General features: G+C 47.7%; 1 protein-coding gene across 1 annotated transcript in view; it reads right to left on the bottom strand.

Annotated features, from left to right (window-relative positions):
- The window catches only part of PGBD5 (piggyBac transposable element derived 5), a 127,888-nt gene that overhangs the window by 23,195 nt on the left and 85,668 nt on the right, over nucleotides 1-19,025 (bottom strand). The window contains exon 7 of the mRNA XM_040429415.1: nucleotides 13,929-14,031. Coding sequence (XP_040285349.1) covers nucleotides 13,929-14,031 — 103 coding nt within the window. The remainder of the gene's footprint in view (nucleotides 1-13,928; nucleotides 14,032-19,025) is intronic.

The raw sequence follows: 19,025 nt of genomic DNA, 5'->3' as shown, positions 1-19,025 counted from the left end.
CCTTCAAAGGCTGGACCCCGCCCCCAACACTCACACCTGCATCATCCCCTGAAGACGCTGTGTTACAGCGAAACATGTCGGGATGCAGGGAGTGTGAGAGTTAGCTTTTTAGGCAGTGATATGCGGGAGAAGCTCTAACAATAGTACTAACAAAGATACTACTATAGCAGCAGCGAACCATAGAGCCTAGATCTGAACAGATGCAGTCAGCATAGAAGGCAGTAGCTATAAGGAGTGTATAGGAGATGGAGAGAGATTGATATGAAGCGAGAGGAGGAATAAAGAATCAATAGGTGCTACTACCAGTGCACCAGCACAATATATGTCCCTATATACCTAAGGGAATGGTAATAAACAATAGATCCTGACGCTCCGCGAACGCATCGTCTCCATAGAGAGGGTAATAAAGAACAGAACAACCTCTCTTCACCCTCCCCTCCCCCTGCCCTCCCCCCTGTTCTCAATAGTTGTTACACACAAACAGGAGGAAAAAAGAGCCATATATCAAGAAGGTCGCAGAAAATGCTATGTACTATTATAAGAATATACATTACTAAGAGCAAAGAAAATAGAGCCACTCCGCATCACTGATAGTTTTAAACAATGTCTTTAGCATAGTAATAATATGAACATTGAATAAAAGGTCAGTATTTATTAAAGGAATAAAATAAAAGTGAAGTTTTAAAAGGAAAAACAGTACTTGATCCAAGAACGTAAATAGGTCCCTAGGGACCACTACCTAGCAAATGTAAAGTCTAAAACGTTGACAAGTACTGTGAGGTCAAAAGCTATACAAATTTGTAAGCGATTCCTAAGGTGACCCCCGCAGACGACATCGAAACCTACCTGGTGATGTACGAGAAAGTGGCCATCAGAGAAAAGCTACCCCATGACCAGTGGGCTGAGGTTGTTGCTCCGTTCCTGGCATCCGATTCCCAGCGGGTGTATTTCGACTTGCCGGACAAACAAGCCTATTGAACAGTTGGTGGTCCCCAAGGCTTATCGCAAGCTTGTTTTAGATCTAGCCCACCAACACATTCTCGGGGGTCACCTGGGGATGCAGAAGACTCAGGATCATATTCTACAGCGGTTTTACTGGCCCAGCATATTCAAAGTGGAAAAGTTTTGTAAGTCTTGCAAGACCTGCCAGATAACTAGCCCCCAGCCACATTTTTCTGTAGTCCCCTAGTACCTCTCCCGATTATCAAAGTACCATTTGACCGAATAGCTATGGACCTCATAGGCCCAGTACCAAAGTCCGCCAGAGGGCATTAACACATCTTAGTCATTCTAGACTACGCCACTCGGTACCCAGAGGCGGTGCCACTGCGACATACCTCGGCCAAACTCATAGCTAAGGAGTTAATGGAGATGGTTTCTCCGAGTGGGACTACCTAAAGTTGTTCTGACTGACCAAGGGACCCCTTTTATGTCCAAGGTGATGAGGGAACTCTAAGTTGCTGCTCAGTGACATAAAACAACTACGGACATCCGTTTACCATCCAAAAACGGACGGTCTGGTAGAATGGTTTAACCAAACATTAAACAATATGTTGAAAAAGTGTCTAAAGATGGGAAGGACTGGGACCTTCTGCCCTATATCATATTCACAGTGCGAGTGGTACCCCAGGCCTCTACTGGGTTCTCGCCCTTCGAACTGCTATATGGCAGACACCCTGACGGTCTCTTGGACGTGGCCAAAGAGGCGTGGGAACAACAACCCACTCCACATAAAAGTGTCATTGAGTACCTTACCCAGATGCAAGATCGGATAGAGACAGTGTTGCCTCTTGTTAGGGAGCATATGGAGGCAGCTCAGCGAGACCAGAATCGGGTCTATAATCGGCAGGCTCTTTAACCCGGGTGATTGGGTTTTGGTTCTGGTGCCGACCGTGGACAGTAAGCTCCTGGCTAGGTGGCAGGGGCCCTACGAGGTACTCGAGAAAATTTGAGATGTAAACTACAAGGTGCACCAGCCAGGGCGGCAAAAGCCGGACAGGTTTACCATGTAAATTTACTCAAACTGTGAAAACATAAAGAAACCTGTACAGTAGACTGCCCACGGCTGGGTTTTCTAGGAGAAGAGGTACCGGCCCCTCTAACTGATGCAAGAGAGGCGGCTGCCACAGTAAAAATTGCTGACAGCCTCTCCTCTAAACACACTCAGGAGGCCAGGGATTTCGTTAGTTTGAACACGGATGTGTTCTCGGACCTCCCTGGACGCACTTCCATAATCCAGCATGACATTGTCACTGAGCCTCAGGCAGAAGTCTGATTAAAACCATACCGGGTACCCGAGGCTCGGCGACAAGCCATATCGGAGGAGGGACAGCTAATGTTGCAGCTAGACGTCATTGAGGAGTCAAAAAGTGAGTGGGCCGGGGGCGTGGTCAACTACCGGCATGTGAGCACGCATCTGAGATCTGCTCCGATTTCCCGTCTCAATCCTGCCTAATCCTAGCAACCTGCCGACTCCTATCACCGAGTGGACGGTGTGCAAGCACAAGAGGAAACCCCGCACACCGAAAATGGGTCCCAACAAAGCGCAAACCGCAACTGAAAAACTCAAATATGCGAGACAAGAGGCCCAACATGGCGCGCCGTGCCTTCACCATTAACCGCGGTCAGGCAGCGCAGCAAATGGAAGCAGAGAGCCCAAAGGAACCGGAGTTCACCCTGAAGACAGCCTATATACAGCTTATGTTGGCGATATCCTCCTGCCAGACATCGCTTACCGGCAAGATTGAGGAGGTGAGGGTGGATCTGGGCCTGCTTCGGCATGATGTTCAACTGCTTAGAGACCGTGTCAAGAACACGGAGGACAGGGTATCTTCACTTGAAAACCTGACCAGGCCCTTGGTGGGTAAGGTACAAGACTTGGAGCACTCTGTGAATCAGTGGCAGCAGAAATGTGATGATCTGGAGAACAGAGCCAGACAAAACAACGTTCAAATCCTGGGTCTTCCGGAAAAAGCAGGGGGTCAGGACCCTGCCACTTTCCTCGAGCTTTGGTTCAAAGCACTATTCCCAGAAGCGCCATTTTCCAACGCATACGCCATAGAAAAGGTGCACAGGGAGCTCCACCGAGTGTTCTCCTTGCGAGATTATTAAATTGGAAGGACAGAGATCTCATCCTCAGCCAAGCGAGGATTAAGCAAGTAATCGAGCATGAAAATGCGACAATTTCTTTATTCCCAGATTTCTCGGCCGATCTACAAAAGAAGAAAGCCACATTTGTCTCAGTTAAACGGGGCTTACGGGACCTGAATCTGCAGTATTCTATGGCATATCCAGCGTGCCTATGAGTTGTGGATGGCGAGAAAACCATTTTCTCCGCTGACCCCAAAGAAGCAGAAGATTGGGTCTCCAGAAAATCGGGACGTTCAGGACTACACTGATGCACTGGATGCGTACATTGCGCAAGTATTCCTGCTGTTTGGTGATTTACTGATCGTTATATCACCCACTTGTTATTGTGCCTTCAAATATGGGACTCGATGTTCCGTGCACTCCTTTGTTAGCTGTTTTAGCTGCAGAGCTATGTTATAACTCATCTTACCTTATTGTGCATGCCTTGTCACTATTTATGAACACATGTTGTATGTTGCTCATAATAATATGGGGTGGGAGCACTACCTGCATAGGTATTCCATCTAATTACACTATGCAGGTCCCTGAAATATGGGCCCATATACTACTGTAGTTTGATCAGATTCCAACAACCATCTACTCACCTTGTTACTTAAATGTACTAAGTTATGTTCCTTTAGGATTTGTTTTTTTCAGGTATAGGTTTTTCTTCCAGCAGGGCTAGATAGTGGGATGACAGGACATTGGTGTCTAGTAATGGTTCGCAGCTCTCCAGTGGAAAGAGTAGGAAGACATCCTATAAGATCAGAGATAAATCCGAAATCACCTCCATGAAAATCTTGTCGTGGAATGTAAGGGGATTGGGGGACCCAAAGAAAAGGATTGCAGTATTCTCACACATTCGCTCCTTTAACCTGCACATTATTGGTCTACAAGAAACAAGAAACTCACCTGACGCCAGAGACTGGGAGTAGACTTAAAAAAATCTGGGTTCAATACTTAGCTAACGCATTTGGAAGCTCACACTCTAGGGGGGTTGCTATTATGGTTCATAGTAGTCTTAGATGGGAGGTGCATCAATTGGTTATTGATCCAGAGGGTCAATATATCTTTCTGTATGTGCATATTAACTGTGTCCCCTACGTAGTGATTAATATATATAATCCGCCGCCTGCTTCTACCTCCTTACTGCAAACTGTGATAGGATTTGTTGCACAATACCCCAATGTTAGACTGCTTTGCATTTTAAAGCTTTGCTTTGCATTTTTATATGATAATGCATTGTGGGCTGGATAGATTTCACGGGGATTCTAGTGGGAATGATGATTCTCCTCCTGACACTGTTCTTTCCAGAGTAGCTGCTGAGATGGGGTGGCTGGATTTGTGGAGGATCAGACATCCACTTTTACAGGAATACTCATGCTTCACCCCTTCCAGGGGAGCTCTTTCCCGGATTGATTATATCTTAGGGAATGCTCTGGTTTATTCCGATCTTAATGATGTGCGATATGGGCCCCAGGGTCCTTCGGACCATGCCCCGATATTGGCTGAGCTTGAACTCCCTGATGTTGCCAGACAGGGAAGAAAGATGGGCATCCACCCCTTCTGGTTATCTCTTCTCACCACCAATGACAGGGTTCCTGATCAGCTGCTGATGTTTTTGGAAATGCAGGATGTTGAGACAGATGGCTTGTTGCTATGGGAAACGATGAAGGCGTATCTGAGAGGTTGCCTTAAATCATCAATATCCTTCATCAAGAAAGACATGCAGCGCAAATAGGTGGAATTAAACACTAGATGCAAGGAGGCAGAAAATGCATTCACATCCTCCCCAACTGAAAAGAATAGACTAGAATGGCTTAACAGAGGCAGATTATACATGATACATCTGTCAGAAAAAAGTAACCACAAACCATTCTTTCTCAAACAGCAGGCTTTTGAGAAGAGTAATCAGGCTGGCAAGCTCCTTGCGCACTTAGCGCGTGGCAGCAACATGTCCCCCCCAGTTATCAGAATTAGGGGTCCTGATGGGCTAGTGAAGGAGTCAGCGGATGGTATCCTAGAATGCTTTGAGAGCTTTTACACAGATCTATATGATTCCGTTGTGACTTACACAGCGCACAAGATGGAGGAATACCTTCTTGAGGTGCCTCACCCTCGGCTGAGTGATCTGGATAAAGGTGTCTTGGAGGATGATATCACTTTGGATTGGCCTGTTGGGAAGGCCCCTGGCCCAGATGGCATCCCAATAGAAGTATACTCCAGATACACTGACATATTAGGCCCACAACTCCACAAATTATATAAAACTGCTCATACCCGTGGATGTTTGTCGGATTCTATGTATGACGCCACAATTGTGGTTATTCTGAAGCCCGATAAAGACCCGTTGGAATGCGGATCATACCATCCTATTTCCCTTTTGAATCTAGATTATAAGATTCTCACTAGAGTTCTGGCAACTCGTCTCAATAGAGTGGTCACTTCAGTAGTGAACAGTGATCAGTCGGGCTTCATGCCGGGCAGGTCCACCTCTGACAACATCAGGAGGGCCCAAGTGATTGCACAGATAGGGGCGGCTGAGGGTGAGCACTGGGCTATGGCCTCCTTGGACACTGCCAAGGCCTTCGATTCGATTGAGTGGACATTTCTGCTTACTGTGTTGAAGAGCTTTGGCTTTGGTCCAAAATTCATTAGATGGGTTGAGATATTATACAAACGACCGAGGGCAGATAATAAATGGCCATCACTCTGGCTCCTTCCCACTGAATAGAGGCACGAGGCAAGGATGCCCTTTGTCGCCTCTGCTATTCGCGGTAGCTATAGAACATCTAGCTCTAAGAATAAGGCAGGATCAGATATACACGGGGGTCTCCATGGGTTGCAGGGTGGATAAAATAGGACTCTATGCGGACGATTTGCTTCTGTTTATGTCTGACCCCGAGGCATCGCTCCCTAGAGCAATCGAGATTATTGAACAGTTTGGTAGATTCTCGGGGCTGCGCATAAATTGGACCAAATCAGCTATTATTCCTCTCTGGGATCACACTTGGCCGTCTCACTACCACAACCTACCTGTGGTGGATCGTTTTAAGTACCTAGGGATAGTAATCACTAGAAATGCGCAACTATCATACACTTTGAACATTGAACCCCTGGTGGCTCTCTTTGTAGACAAATTCAAGTCGTGGAGATCCCTCCCCCTTTCCATTATGGGCAGATTGAATCTAGTTAAAATGATACTACTTCCCAAGGGTCTATACATCCTAGCTCATGCTTGCACTCCCATATCTAAAGGCTTCTTTGATCGTGTTCATGCCATGATTGCCTCATTTGTGTGGGGTGGAGCTAGAAGGAAACTTTCCTTGGCTGTGCTTCAGAGGCCTAAGATGCAAGGGGGTGCCTCTCTCCTGGACTTCTTTCTCTACTTTGGCTGGTCAGTTGAAGTTCCTGAGGTCTTGGGTGTTATCAGCTGATTTGCCTAATGCTGAGTATTTTTTACAGGAATACTTGCATTTGGGTACTCTTTGGCCAGTCCTAGAGAATTCACACTGCCCTCGCGGTCGCCTGCTGCCCCTTCACAGGTTAGCACATCAAGTATGGCAGGCTTCTAAATTACATTCATATAAGGATTTACCTGATGTCATCCCCTTGTGGGATAATCCCATGTTTGCTCATCTGAATCTGGTGGATGGGGCTGACATGTGGAAGCTTCATGGGGTCTGCACACTGGAAGACCTGTATGAGGGTGGGCACTTACGTTCCTTCTTGCAGATTCAGGACAAATTTGGTGTGCCCCGCAATATGTTTTTCAGATACTTGCAATTGAGACACGCCCTGCAGGCCCAGCTTAGAGAGGCGGGGAGGGATATCTCAAAATACCCTTTGATAGGAGTGCTGAGATCGCAGGGCCCGAGAGGGATTATCTCCATCCTGTACACCCACTTGCTATGCAACCATATGACAATGAACCCTCTTGCCATTGAGAACAAATGGAAGCTGTCCATACCCTCCCTGACGGAAGATGATTGGAGTGAGGCGTTTCTTACTCCGACCAGGGTTTCACCCTCTATTAATAATAGATTGATTCAGATGTTTATTCTGCATAGGAGCTACCTCACCTCACTCCAACCAGGCTACACAAGATGGGAAGGAATTCCTATAGTAGTTGCCACAGATGCTCGACAGATAGTGCCGACTTTTGGCATATGTTTTGGGAATGCAGCTATATCCGCCACTTCTGGACTTTGGTCTTGGGGGTGCTATCTACAATGGTTCCTGTCGCAATCCCTTTCTGTCCCAAACTGTGTATACTGGGTGTACTGGATGAGGAGTCGTGGTCCCGTTACAACAGAATATTTTTAGGGGAAGCATTATTCCTAGCCAGGAAGGCTATTGCGCTCCGATGGATGGGAGACAGACCACCGTCTCTGGGTCAGTGGAAGTCCCTAGTTAATCACGCAGTGTCCATGGAAAACATTGTCTTTAAACACAGGAAGTGTCCGCAAAAATTCCAGAAAGTTTGGGGAGAGTGGTGTTCCTCCACATTAACCTTGCAAAATTCACATATGTACTCTGTTTCTGACCTCACGAAAGGATACTGGCAGGTGCCCTTAATGGAGGCTGCCAAAGAGAAAACTGCCTTCATCACGCCTGAGGGGCTGTATCAATATAAGGTCTTACCCTTTGGTCTTCATAGCGCCCCCGCCACTTTTCAGCGACTAATCGACAATGTGCTTCGTCCACATCGTCGGTACGATTTGGCTTACCTGGACGATATTGTCATCCACAGTACCGACTGGGAAAGTCACCTACCCAAAGTGCAGGCTGTAGTGGACTCCCTTCGGAAAGCTGGCCTAACCGCTAACCCCAAAAAATGTGCGATAGGGTTAGAAGAGACTAAGTACCTGGGGTATGTCATTGGGTGTGGAGTCATCAAAACCCAAGTGAACAAAATAGAGGCAATACGGAATTGGCCCCGACCTGTCACCACTAGGCAAATAAAGTCATTCCTGGGAATGGTGGGCTATTACATGAGGTTTATTCCCCACTTTGCTACTCTAGCCGCTCCCTTGACAGGGCTCTTGAAGGGACGAAAATCAGTGATGGTTCGCTGGGATGATCGGGCGGAAGAGACTTTTGCCGCTTTGAAGTCGGCCCTGTGTGGGTCACCGGTTTTGGTGACGCACGACTTTGAGAGAGAGTTCATGGTACAAACGGATGGCTCCGAAGTAGGCCTCGGTGCTGTACTGTCTCAGGAAGTCAACGGGGAGGAGCATCCCGTTGTCTTCCTAAGCCGCAAGCTAACCCCAGCCAAAGCCAGGTACAGTATAGTGGAGAGAGAGTGCCTGGCTATCAAGTGGGCACTCGAGTATCTCCGCTACTATTTGTTGGGGAGAAAGTTCTGCCTGGTGACCGACCACTTCCCTCTCAAGTGGATGAGCCAGGCCAAAGACAGGAATGCCCGGGTCATCAGATGTTTTTTGTCTCTGCAGAACTGTAAGTTCTCGGTAGAACACAGAGCAGGCAGGGGGGATATGTGACACAGTGAGAGGTTTGGTCTGGAAAAACTGGTATTTTCCTCCCAGCATGTGCTGCTGGGCTGATTTACAGCCAGATGAGGTCAAATACTGGACCGGATTTTAAGTTCCGGTCCGGGTTTTGGCAGCACCTGGCTGTCCTTAAATAGGCAGCTGGGCTAAAGAAACTTAGGGTAAAGGTGCTGGCCCGCCTAAGCATGTCTCCAGACCTAAACCCTATTGAGCATCTGTGGGGCATCCTCAAACGGAAGGTGGAGGAGCACATGGCCTCTAACACCCACCAGTTCTGTGATGTTGTCATGTGGAGGAGTGAAAGAGGAGTCCAGTAGCAACCTGTCAAGCTCTAGTGAACTCCCAAGAGAGTTAAGGCATTGCTGGAAAATATTGACACTTTGGCAATTTTCACTTAGGGGTGTACTCACTTTTGTTGCCAGCGGTTTAGACATTAATGGCTGTCTGTTGAGTTATTTTGAGGGCATACCAAATTTACACTGTTATACAAACTGTAAACTGACTACTTTACATTGTATCAAACTATCATATCTTCAGTGGTGTCCCATGAAAAGTATAATATAATATTTACAAAAATGTTAGGGGTGTACTCACTTTTGTGATATACTGTAGGTCCTGGGCTCTGTCCTTCCTGGAATTCACTCCACGGTTTCATTCTAGCCCTGGACACAGGATGTCTTCCAGCCTGTTCCCTGAGAACCTCGTTAAGGGCCGGCACACGTCACTTCCTGTAATTTAAGGGTTTTGCACATGTGACCTGTGCGAACAATCCCAGCCATCCTGCACCTATATAAGTGGTCCAGCCCCATTCCCAGGTGCCTGAGCATCAAAGTTCCTTGTGTCCTGCAAAGGTTGCAGTTTGTGCCTGTGTTCCTGCATTCCTGACCCGTGCTTGGATTCTGGACTTCGCTTGCTGTTTGATCCTTATCTGTCCTGTCTCATCTGTTGCTGACCCAGATTGCCTAACCCAGTGGTGGGCAAACTTTTTTGTCAACTGAGCCAAATATCGCCAAAACCACGATTGAAATTTCTTTCGAGAGCCACATTTTTAAAACCTAAAATATTGCGTCAACAGTACCAGTGAGGACTATTAGGGCTCATGCACACGACCGTGTGCCCGCCGTTGCCATATTGCAGGCCGCATACGGCGGGTCCGCAATACACGGGCACTGGCTGTGTGCAGCCTGCATCAAGGACGCATTCACTTCAATGCATGCACTACTTTTTTGCGGTGCGGAGGCACAGCCAGAAGCACCACGGAAGCACACTGTAGCACTCATATCCCGGATCCTGGACCCATTGAAGTGAATGGGTCCATGATGCGGGCTGCACACGGCCGTGTGCAGCCCGCATCATGGACCCATTCACTTCAGCATGCGCTACTTTTTTGCGGTGCAGGCTGTCGGATGTGGATCGCGAACCCCATTCAAGTGAATGGGTCCGCGATCCTCATGCAGCTGCCCCATGATCTGTGTCCGTGCATTGCGGACCGTTATTTGCGGTCCGCAGCACAGGCACGCATCTTATGGGGGATATCTGTGGATGACGCACTTATGGGGGATATCTGTGGATATCTGTGGATGACGCACTTATGGGGGATATCTGTGGATGACGCACTTATGGGGGATATCTGTGGATGACACACTTATGGGGGATATCTGTGGATGACGCACTTATGGGGGATATCTGTGGATGACGCACTTATGGGGGATATCTGTGGATGACGCACTTATGGGGGATATCTGTGGATGACGCACTTATGGGGGATATCTGTGGATATCTGTGGATGACGCACTTATGGGGGATATCTGTGGATGACGCACTTATGGGGGATATCTGTGGATGACGCGCTTATGGGGGATATCTGTGGATGACGCACTTATGGGGGATATCTGTGGATGACGCACTTATGGGGGATATCTGTGGATGATGCACTTATGGGGGATATCTGTGGATGACGCACTTATGGGGGATATCTGCAGAGGGCACTTATGGGGGATATCTGTGGATGACGCACTTATGGGGGATATCTGTGGATGACACATATATAGCATAAGATGCTATATATGTGCCCTCCACAGATATCCCCCATAAGTGCCCTCCACAGATATCCCCCATAAGTGCGTCATCCAGAGATATCCCCCATAAGTGCCCTCCACAGATATCCCCCATAAGTGCCCTCCACAGATATCCCCCATAAGTGCCCTCCACAGATATCCCCCATAAGTGCCCTCCACAGATATCCCCCATAAGTGCCTTCTAGTAAGTAAAGTAATGTATTAGTGGGGGGAAGGGAGGAGGCAGGGACACTTGCGGCGGGGCCGGTGCAGTGCCCGGCGCTGTGCACACACCGGGGGCAGCTCCTACCTTTCTGCTGCAGGACATTTCGCTCCAAGTCTCCTGAGCGGCGGCCTCTTCACCACTCCTCACATGGCCGGCAGTGGGCAGCCGAACTAGAGCGCCGCTGCCCGCCCTTCTGCTGCTGTGCGCAGCGTGACATCTCACCCTCCGTCATGCGCCTCCTGCCCCGCCTACCTGCTTCATTCATAAAGTGGAAGGAGCAGACAGACGGGGCAGGAGGCGCATGACGGACATTTTGCAAGCAGCTTGAGCGGCGCGATATGGCTGCGCGGCCGCCCACCCGCACCAAAGAGCCGCATTGAAGGTTCTAAAGAGCCGCTTGTGGCTCGCGAGCCGCACTTTGCCGACCACTGGCCTAACCTATACCTCAGCCGCCTGCCCTGACCCATTGCTTGTATTACTTCGCCTCTGCCTCATCCTTCGGTCCAGCACTGTTGCTCCTGGTTATGAATCGGCCTGCTAACTACGACTGTACCTGTGGTTTGGCCTGGACCAGCTGATTTGTGTGCAAATCCACCTCAAGAAGTAGTGACCTGGTGTTCCCCTCAGGAAAGCCTATCCCCACCATCAGGGGTACTGTGAAGAACAAGGGGTTCAATTAGACAACCTCCTTAGAGGAGGTTGGTCATGTGGCATTCTGGGTTCACACTCGCTGGTTTGTGACAGAGGCCTTAAGCGATAAGGGAGTCAACCGGTGGTGTTTAATGCGTGTCCTCCAAATTGGTGCACTGACATTATTAAATGTTGGCTACTGTGTCCATAACTACTAAGCACAGTGCCTCCTGCTGGAGTAAAGTCTAGTTGCAAATTCAGCCAAAAGGTTCCAGAACCAGGTCAAGGGCACAGGACCCTCTTACAAGCATATGCATCTCCCAGGTGTGCTTTCCAATCAGCTTTTGTTAACTCCCCTGCATAGAAAATAGTCCCTCATACACAGCCCTAATGATTCCACAAATAAATAGCTCTAGTGTGTAATGCTAAAGATAAAGGCAATCAAAATACACAGACGCATTTATTCACTTAAGTGGGATCAGTTCTGCCTTAACCATCTCCGTCCACTACACAATGGATGGAGCAGTTTAGTTTTACCGCCTACTTCTGATGCCTACAGCTGATTGTCAAGGGTGCAGCCTGTCAAACCTGTGCTAATCAGATATTGATGGCTTATCTCTCCTGATTTTATGGCAGTGGTCCGTGCCCGACACCATCTCCCTTCTCTCAGTGGGCATGGCTGCCGCATTGCTCACCTGCCTATCTCACCAGTGGCTCATGCATGCAAGCGTCCTGTCTATTCTTCCTCACTCCTTGCAGTGCCTGTAGTATGGGGTTCAGTGGCTAGTAATGGTGCCTTGCAGCACAGGGTCCTAGGTTTGACATACGACCAAGGACATCTGCATGGAGTTTGTATGCTCTCTCTGTGATAGGGAATTTAGATTGTGAGCTCCACTGTGGGACAGCAAGTGGAGATAATGTCTGTAAATTACTGCAGGATATGTTAGTGCTATATAAGTAAGATAAATAAATACTGCCCCTCAGTGCCATAGGGTACATGCTCGCTTCCTGTGGCACCTAAAGTGCCAGCATGCACCCACATTTTCCACAGTCAGTGGCCAGTTACCTTAGGGTGGAAGCTGCCTGAGCAATAGGTTTGAGCTATTTAGTGTCTAGCTAAGGTGAGCTGTTATTTTGTTTGATTGCCCATGTACCAACCTCTGCTTTTTTTTGGATTTGACCCCTCTCTGCCTTACCTGAACTTTGCCTGTTTGTTGTATTGACCCTGTGCTGCCCGCCCTGATCTCAGACTGTTTACCAAATTGTAAGTATTCCACCTGTCCTGATCTTGGCCTGTCCCTGACTACAGTTTTGCCTGAAACGTAGAGGTTTCACACCAGTGTCTCTTGACCCCCATGGAGGTAGTGGCCTGGTGGTTCCTCAGTAGCAGAGTACATATCTACCTCTTGTACAGCATGCAGTATGGGGGGCTGTACACTTAATATTGCGTTAAGAAGAGAGTTTAATTAGATCTAAGCATAGCATTGTGGATGTGCGATCCAGTTCTGTTTTTCTCCCCTATATATATTCATTGCTTCAATCTCTGTTCCCTTAGGGCAGGCACTCGCTCACCTGTGGCCTCTTAAAGGGGTTCATCTACAAATCCTTTTCTTGCCAATGGCTGAGGTTCCCTTGATATATAAGGCAGTCTCCCCGGGGGGAGGGTGCCTGAGCTTTGAGGTTTTCTAGTCTCTACCAAAGGTGTGATCTCTTGTCTTGACTACCCATGTACTGTACCTTACCTGTTTACAGATTCTGTTCCGTACTGCCTGCCCTGAACTTGGACTGTGTTCATCCTTCACCTTGCTTGATCCCTTGGTGATTTATCTTTCTCCTCCATCTTGCCTGTGTTATCTCCACTTTATCCCCCACCGGTGTCCCTGTTTGTTCTCCAGTGTATACCAGCTCCACCCATGTGTTCCAGTACCTCAAGTTTTCAGTGCCAAGTTCTGTTTACTTAGTTTGTCTGTATTGTTCGTGCTCTTGCCCAGTATCCAGCCTGTTTGCCTTGCTTATGTCTGCTCACCACCCTGCCTGCAAGCTTCTACCCGTGTCTTTCTTTACATCTAGGACTCAAAGTTACCAAAAACCTGTCTAAGTGCCTGTTTACGCATACCTGCGATTTTGGTGCGATTTCTGCATTCTGAGAATCCTGGTGTTTGCACCAGAGTCCCTAACCCCATTGGGTCAGCTGCCGACCACACTGGGACTATTCCAGGAAGTAGTCGGCTGGTTGTTTCCCTGCAGCGAAGTCCAGATCCCTGTATAGGGGTTAACCCTTTTGCTACCAGCGCCGTACATATTGATTTTGCCACTTAAAAAGTAACTGGAATGAAATATTTAATTGCACATGACCGACACCTTGTTACTTACTTGCTATACTTATCATCATATTTACAGATGTAGCTGAGATGAGCAGCGAAAGCTTCAACTGCCAATGGACATGGGATCTCACTTTTTCTTTTTATGATGATGCCTACAAGGAGGAGAGAATATAGGTATTGAAAACAGCATTTTGATACCAAAATAAAGAAACTGCACAATAATATCCAATAACATCACTAAATTTAAGAAAATGTAGACATTCATTTAAAGAGAACCTGACACCTCTCCTGATAGGGTTAGTAACTTTTTGCATTTCCCATGTGATAATAATTCTGGAGAATCTATTGTTTTGGCTCTATATTGTGCCTGAATTATTCCTGCTAGAAGTTAAAAGGTACTGCTGGGTGTTACCATGAACACATGGGTCTGACTGTGCCCAATCAGTGCTGCCAGCATGTGCAGGGACACACCCCACCTGGTAACACCCATCTGTACCTTTACTGCAAGCTGTTAATTCATAAACTTCTAGTAGAAATAACAAAAAGGAATGGTATAACAGTCATAAGAATAGATGCTCCAGAATTGTTATTACATGGAGAATGCAAGTAGTTACTACAACAGAGATGTGTCTGTCGTGAAGAGGTGACATGCCCTTTTTAACATGTAGATATACTGATCATCTATGTACTAGGCCAGGGGTAGGCAACCTCCGGCACTCCAGCTGTTGTGAAACTACAACTCCCAGCATGCATACTTCCTCTACTCTTCTTATAACTCTCATAGAAATTAATGGAGCATGCTGGGAATTGTAGTTTCACAACAGCTGGAGTGCCGAAGGTTGCTGACCCCTGTACTAGGCTGTGAAAGCATGTGATTTTTATTTTTATTTTTTTAATAAAAAGACGCTAACAGTATAACATACATGGTGCACAAAAAATAAAACTCATCTATCACCCACTACAGAGTTCCAGACAGCCTCTAAAAATGACATCCGCAGAAGAATTGTGTATCAGGAACTTGAATTGGATATTCATAGTTAGGAAGCTGAACACAAGCCTAAGATCACAATGCGCAATACCAGTGATCCGTTGAAGTAGTATAAAGTAAGCCATTACTGCACTCTAGAGCAGTGGAGAAGTATTCTCTGGATCATGTTGCATTATGTAGCAGTAGAAGAATGTCTGAAGGAATGGTACTGTAACATTTGATGGAGGAGGGATAATAGCATGTATCTATTTGTCAGAGTTTGGGCTGACCCTGAAGAAAGGTAGTGGCAATGCTGTAGCACACAAATACTGTACATTTTAGGGCTCTTTCACACCTGCGTTCTTTTCTTCCGGCATAGAGTTCCGTCGTCGGGGCTCTATGCCGGAAGAATCCTGATCAGGATTATCCCCATGCATTCTGAATGGAGTGAAATCCGTTCAGGATGCATCAGGATGTCTTCAGTTCCGGAACGGAACGTTTTTTTGGCCGGAGAAAATACCGCAGCATGCTGCGTTTTTTGCTCCGGCCAAAAATCCGGAACACTTGCCGCAATGCCGGATCCGGAATTAATGCCCATTGAAAGGCATTGATCCGGATCCGGCCTTAAGCTAAACGTCGTTTCGGCGCATTGCCGGAGCCGACATTTAGCTTTTTCTGAATGGTTACCATGGCTGCCGGGACGCTAAAGTCCTGGCAGCCATGGTAAAGTGTAGCGGGGAGCGGGGGAGCAGCATACTTACCGTCCGTGCGGCTCCCCGGGCGCTCCAGAGTGACGTCAGGGCGCCCCAAGCGCATGGATCATGTGATCGCATTGGACACGTCATCCATGCGCATGGGGCGCTCTGACGTCATTCTGGAGCGCCCCGGGAGCCGCACGGACTGTAAGTATACCGCTCCACCGCTCCCCGCTCCTACTATGGCAACCAGGACTTTAATAGCGTCCTGGGTGCCATAGTAACACTGAACGCATTTGGAAGACGGTTCCGTCTTCAAATGCTTTCAGTACACTTGCGTTTTTCCGGATCCGGAGTGTAATTCCGGCAAGTGGAGTACACGCCGGATCCGGACAACGCAAGTGTGAAAGAGCCCTACATTTGTATGCTTACAACTTTATGGAGACATCTATTCAAACATGCCTGTACACTTGTGCAGAAATTGAGGTTCACAAAGAAGGTTTGATGAGTTTGGTGTGGAGGAACTGGAGTTTCCTGCACAGAGAGCTGACTTCAACACCACTTTTAGGGCTCATGCACACAAACGTATTTTATTATGTCCGTTCTGCAAAAAAAACTGAAATTACTCCGTGTGGATTCCGTTTCTGTATGTCTGTACTGCAAAAAAATAGAACATGCCCTAATATTGTCTGCATTACAGACATGGATAGTACTGTTCTATTAGGGGCCAGCTGTTCTGTTCCGCAAAATACTGAATGTAAACGGACGTCATCCGTGTTTTTTGCTGACCACAAAATACATAGGGTCGTGTGCATGAGTCCTTAGTATGAACAGGAATGCCTACCGAGATCCATACCTTCTTGTCTAACATTGATCTTTGATCTACCAAAATGTTATTTTGGGGAATGGAAAGAAATTCCCAAAGACATAAAAAAATAATCTTTGAAACCTTTATAAAAATAGGAAAGGTGTGTGTGTGTGTATATATATACACTGCTCAAAAAAATAAAGGGAACACAAAAATAACACATCCTAGATCTGAGTTAATTAAATATTCTTCTGAAATACTTTGTTCTTTACATAGTTGAATGTGCTGACAACAAAATCACACAAAAATTAAAAATGGAAATCAAATTTTTCAACCCATGGAGGTCTGGATTTGGAGTCACACTCAAAATTAAAGTGGAAAAACACACTACAGGCTGATCCAACTTTGATGTAATGTCCTTAAAACAAGTCAAAATGAGGCTCAGTAGTGTGTGTGGCCTCCACGTGCCTGTATGACCTCCCTACAACGCCTGTGCATGCTCCTGATGAGGTGGCGGACGGTCTCCTGAGGGATCTCCTCCCAGACCTGGACTAAAGAATCTGCCAACTCCTGTACAGTCTGTGGTGCAACGTGACGTTGGTGGATAGAGCGAGACATGATGTCCCAGATGTGCTCAATTGGATTCAGGTCTGGGGAACGGGCGGGCCAGTCCATAGCATCAATGCCTTCGTCTTGCAGGAACTGCTGACACACTCCAGCCACATGAGGTCTAGCATTGTCTTGCATTAGGAGGAACCCAGGGCCAACCACACCAGCATATGGTCTCACAAGGGGTCTGAGGATCTCATCTCGGTACCTAATGGCAGTCAGGCTACCTCTGGCGAGCACATGGAGGGCTGTGTGGCCCTCCAAAGAAATGCCACCCCACACCATTACTGACCCAATGCCAAACCGGTCATGCTGGAGGATGTTGCAGGCAGCAGAACGTTCTCCACGGCGTCTCAAGACTCTGTCAAGTCTGTCACATGTGCTTAGTGTGAACCTGCTTTCATCTGTGAAGAGCACAGGGTGCCAGTGGCGAATTTGCCAATCTTGCTGTTCTCTGGCAAATGCAAAACGTCCTGCACGGTGTTGGGCTGTAAGCACAACCCCCACCTGTGGACGTCGGGCCCTCATATCACCCTCATGGAGTCTGTTTCTGACCGTTTGAGCAGACACATGCACATTTGTGGCCTGCTGGAGGTCATTTTGCAGGGCTCTGGCAGTGCTCCTCCTGTTCCTCCTTGCACAAAGGCAGAGGTAGCGGTCCTGCTGCTGGGTTGTTGCCCTCCTACGGCCTCCTCCACGTCTCCTGATGTACTGGCCTGTCTCCTGGTAGCGCCTCCATGCGCTGGACACTATGCTGACAGACACAGCAAACCTTCTTGCCACAGCTCGCATTGATGTGCCATCCTGGATAAGCTGCACTACCTGAGCCACTTGTGTGGGTTGTAGACTCCGTCTCATGCTACCACTAGAGTGAAAGCACCGCCAGCATTCAAAAGTGACCAAAACATTAGCCAGGAAGCATAGGAACTGAGAAGTGGTCTGTGCTCACCACCTGCAGAACCACTCCTTTATTGGGGGTGTCTTGCTAATTGCCTATAATTTCCACTTGTTGTCTATTCCATTTGCACAACAGCATGTGAAATTGATTGTCACTCAGTGTTGCTTCCTAAGTGGACAGTTTGATTTCACAGAAGTGTGATTGACTTGGAGTTACATTGTGTTGTTTAAGTGTTCCCTTTATTTTTTTGAGCAGTGTATATATATATACACACTCACCTAAAGAATTATTAGGAACACCAGTTCTATTTCTCATTAATGCAATTATCTAGTCAACCAATCACATGGCAGTTGCTTCAATGCATTTAGGGGGGTGGTCCTGGTCAAGACAATCTCCTGAACTCCAAACTGAATGTCAGAATGGGAAAGAAAGGTGATTTAAGCAATTTTGAGCGTGGCATGGTTGTTGGTGCCAGACGGGCCGGTCTGAGTATTTCACTATCTGCTCAGTTACTGGGATTTTCACGCACAACCATTTCTAGGGTTTACAAACAATGGTGTGAAAAGGGAAAAACATCCAGTATGCGTTAGTCCTGTGGGCAAAAATGCCTTGTGGATGCTAGAGGTCAGAGGAGAATGGGCCGACTGATTCAAGCTGATAGAAGAGCAACGTTGACTGAAATAACCACTCGTTACAACCGAGGTATGCAGCAAAGCATTTGTGAAGCCACAACACGCAAAACCTTGAGGCGGATGGGCTACAACAGCAGAAGACCCCACCGGGTACCACTCATCTCCACTACAAATAGGAAAAAGAGACTACAGTATATGTTCCTGATATGTTATGAGCATTTAACCCGTAGAAGTTCCTCGCCGTACATGTACGGCGCTGGTGGACACGACTTAAGGACCAGCGCCGTACATGTACGGCGACCTGATCGGGCGGGTGCAGGAGCTGACAGCTGGGCCCCTGCTGCATACCCCGACATCAGTGAAAACACTGATGCCGGCATATTAACTCCTTGTACGCCACGGTCAAAGGTGACCGCGGCATGCAGAGGGTTTGCGGAGGGTACGGGTGCCCTCCGCATCTCCATTGGGTCCCCGCGCTTCAGGGACGGGGACCCGATGGCAGAGAAGGCAGCCCGACGGGGACTTGCCTTCTTCGGA

Source organism: Bufo bufo, chromosome 4, assembly GCF_905171765.1.
Source record: "Bufo bufo chromosome 4, aBufBuf1.1, whole genome shotgun sequence".
Lineage (NCBI taxonomy): Eukaryota > Metazoa > Chordata > Amphibia > Anura > Bufonidae > Bufo > Bufo bufo.
This window is presented reverse-complemented; position numbering and strand designations above follow the sequence as displayed.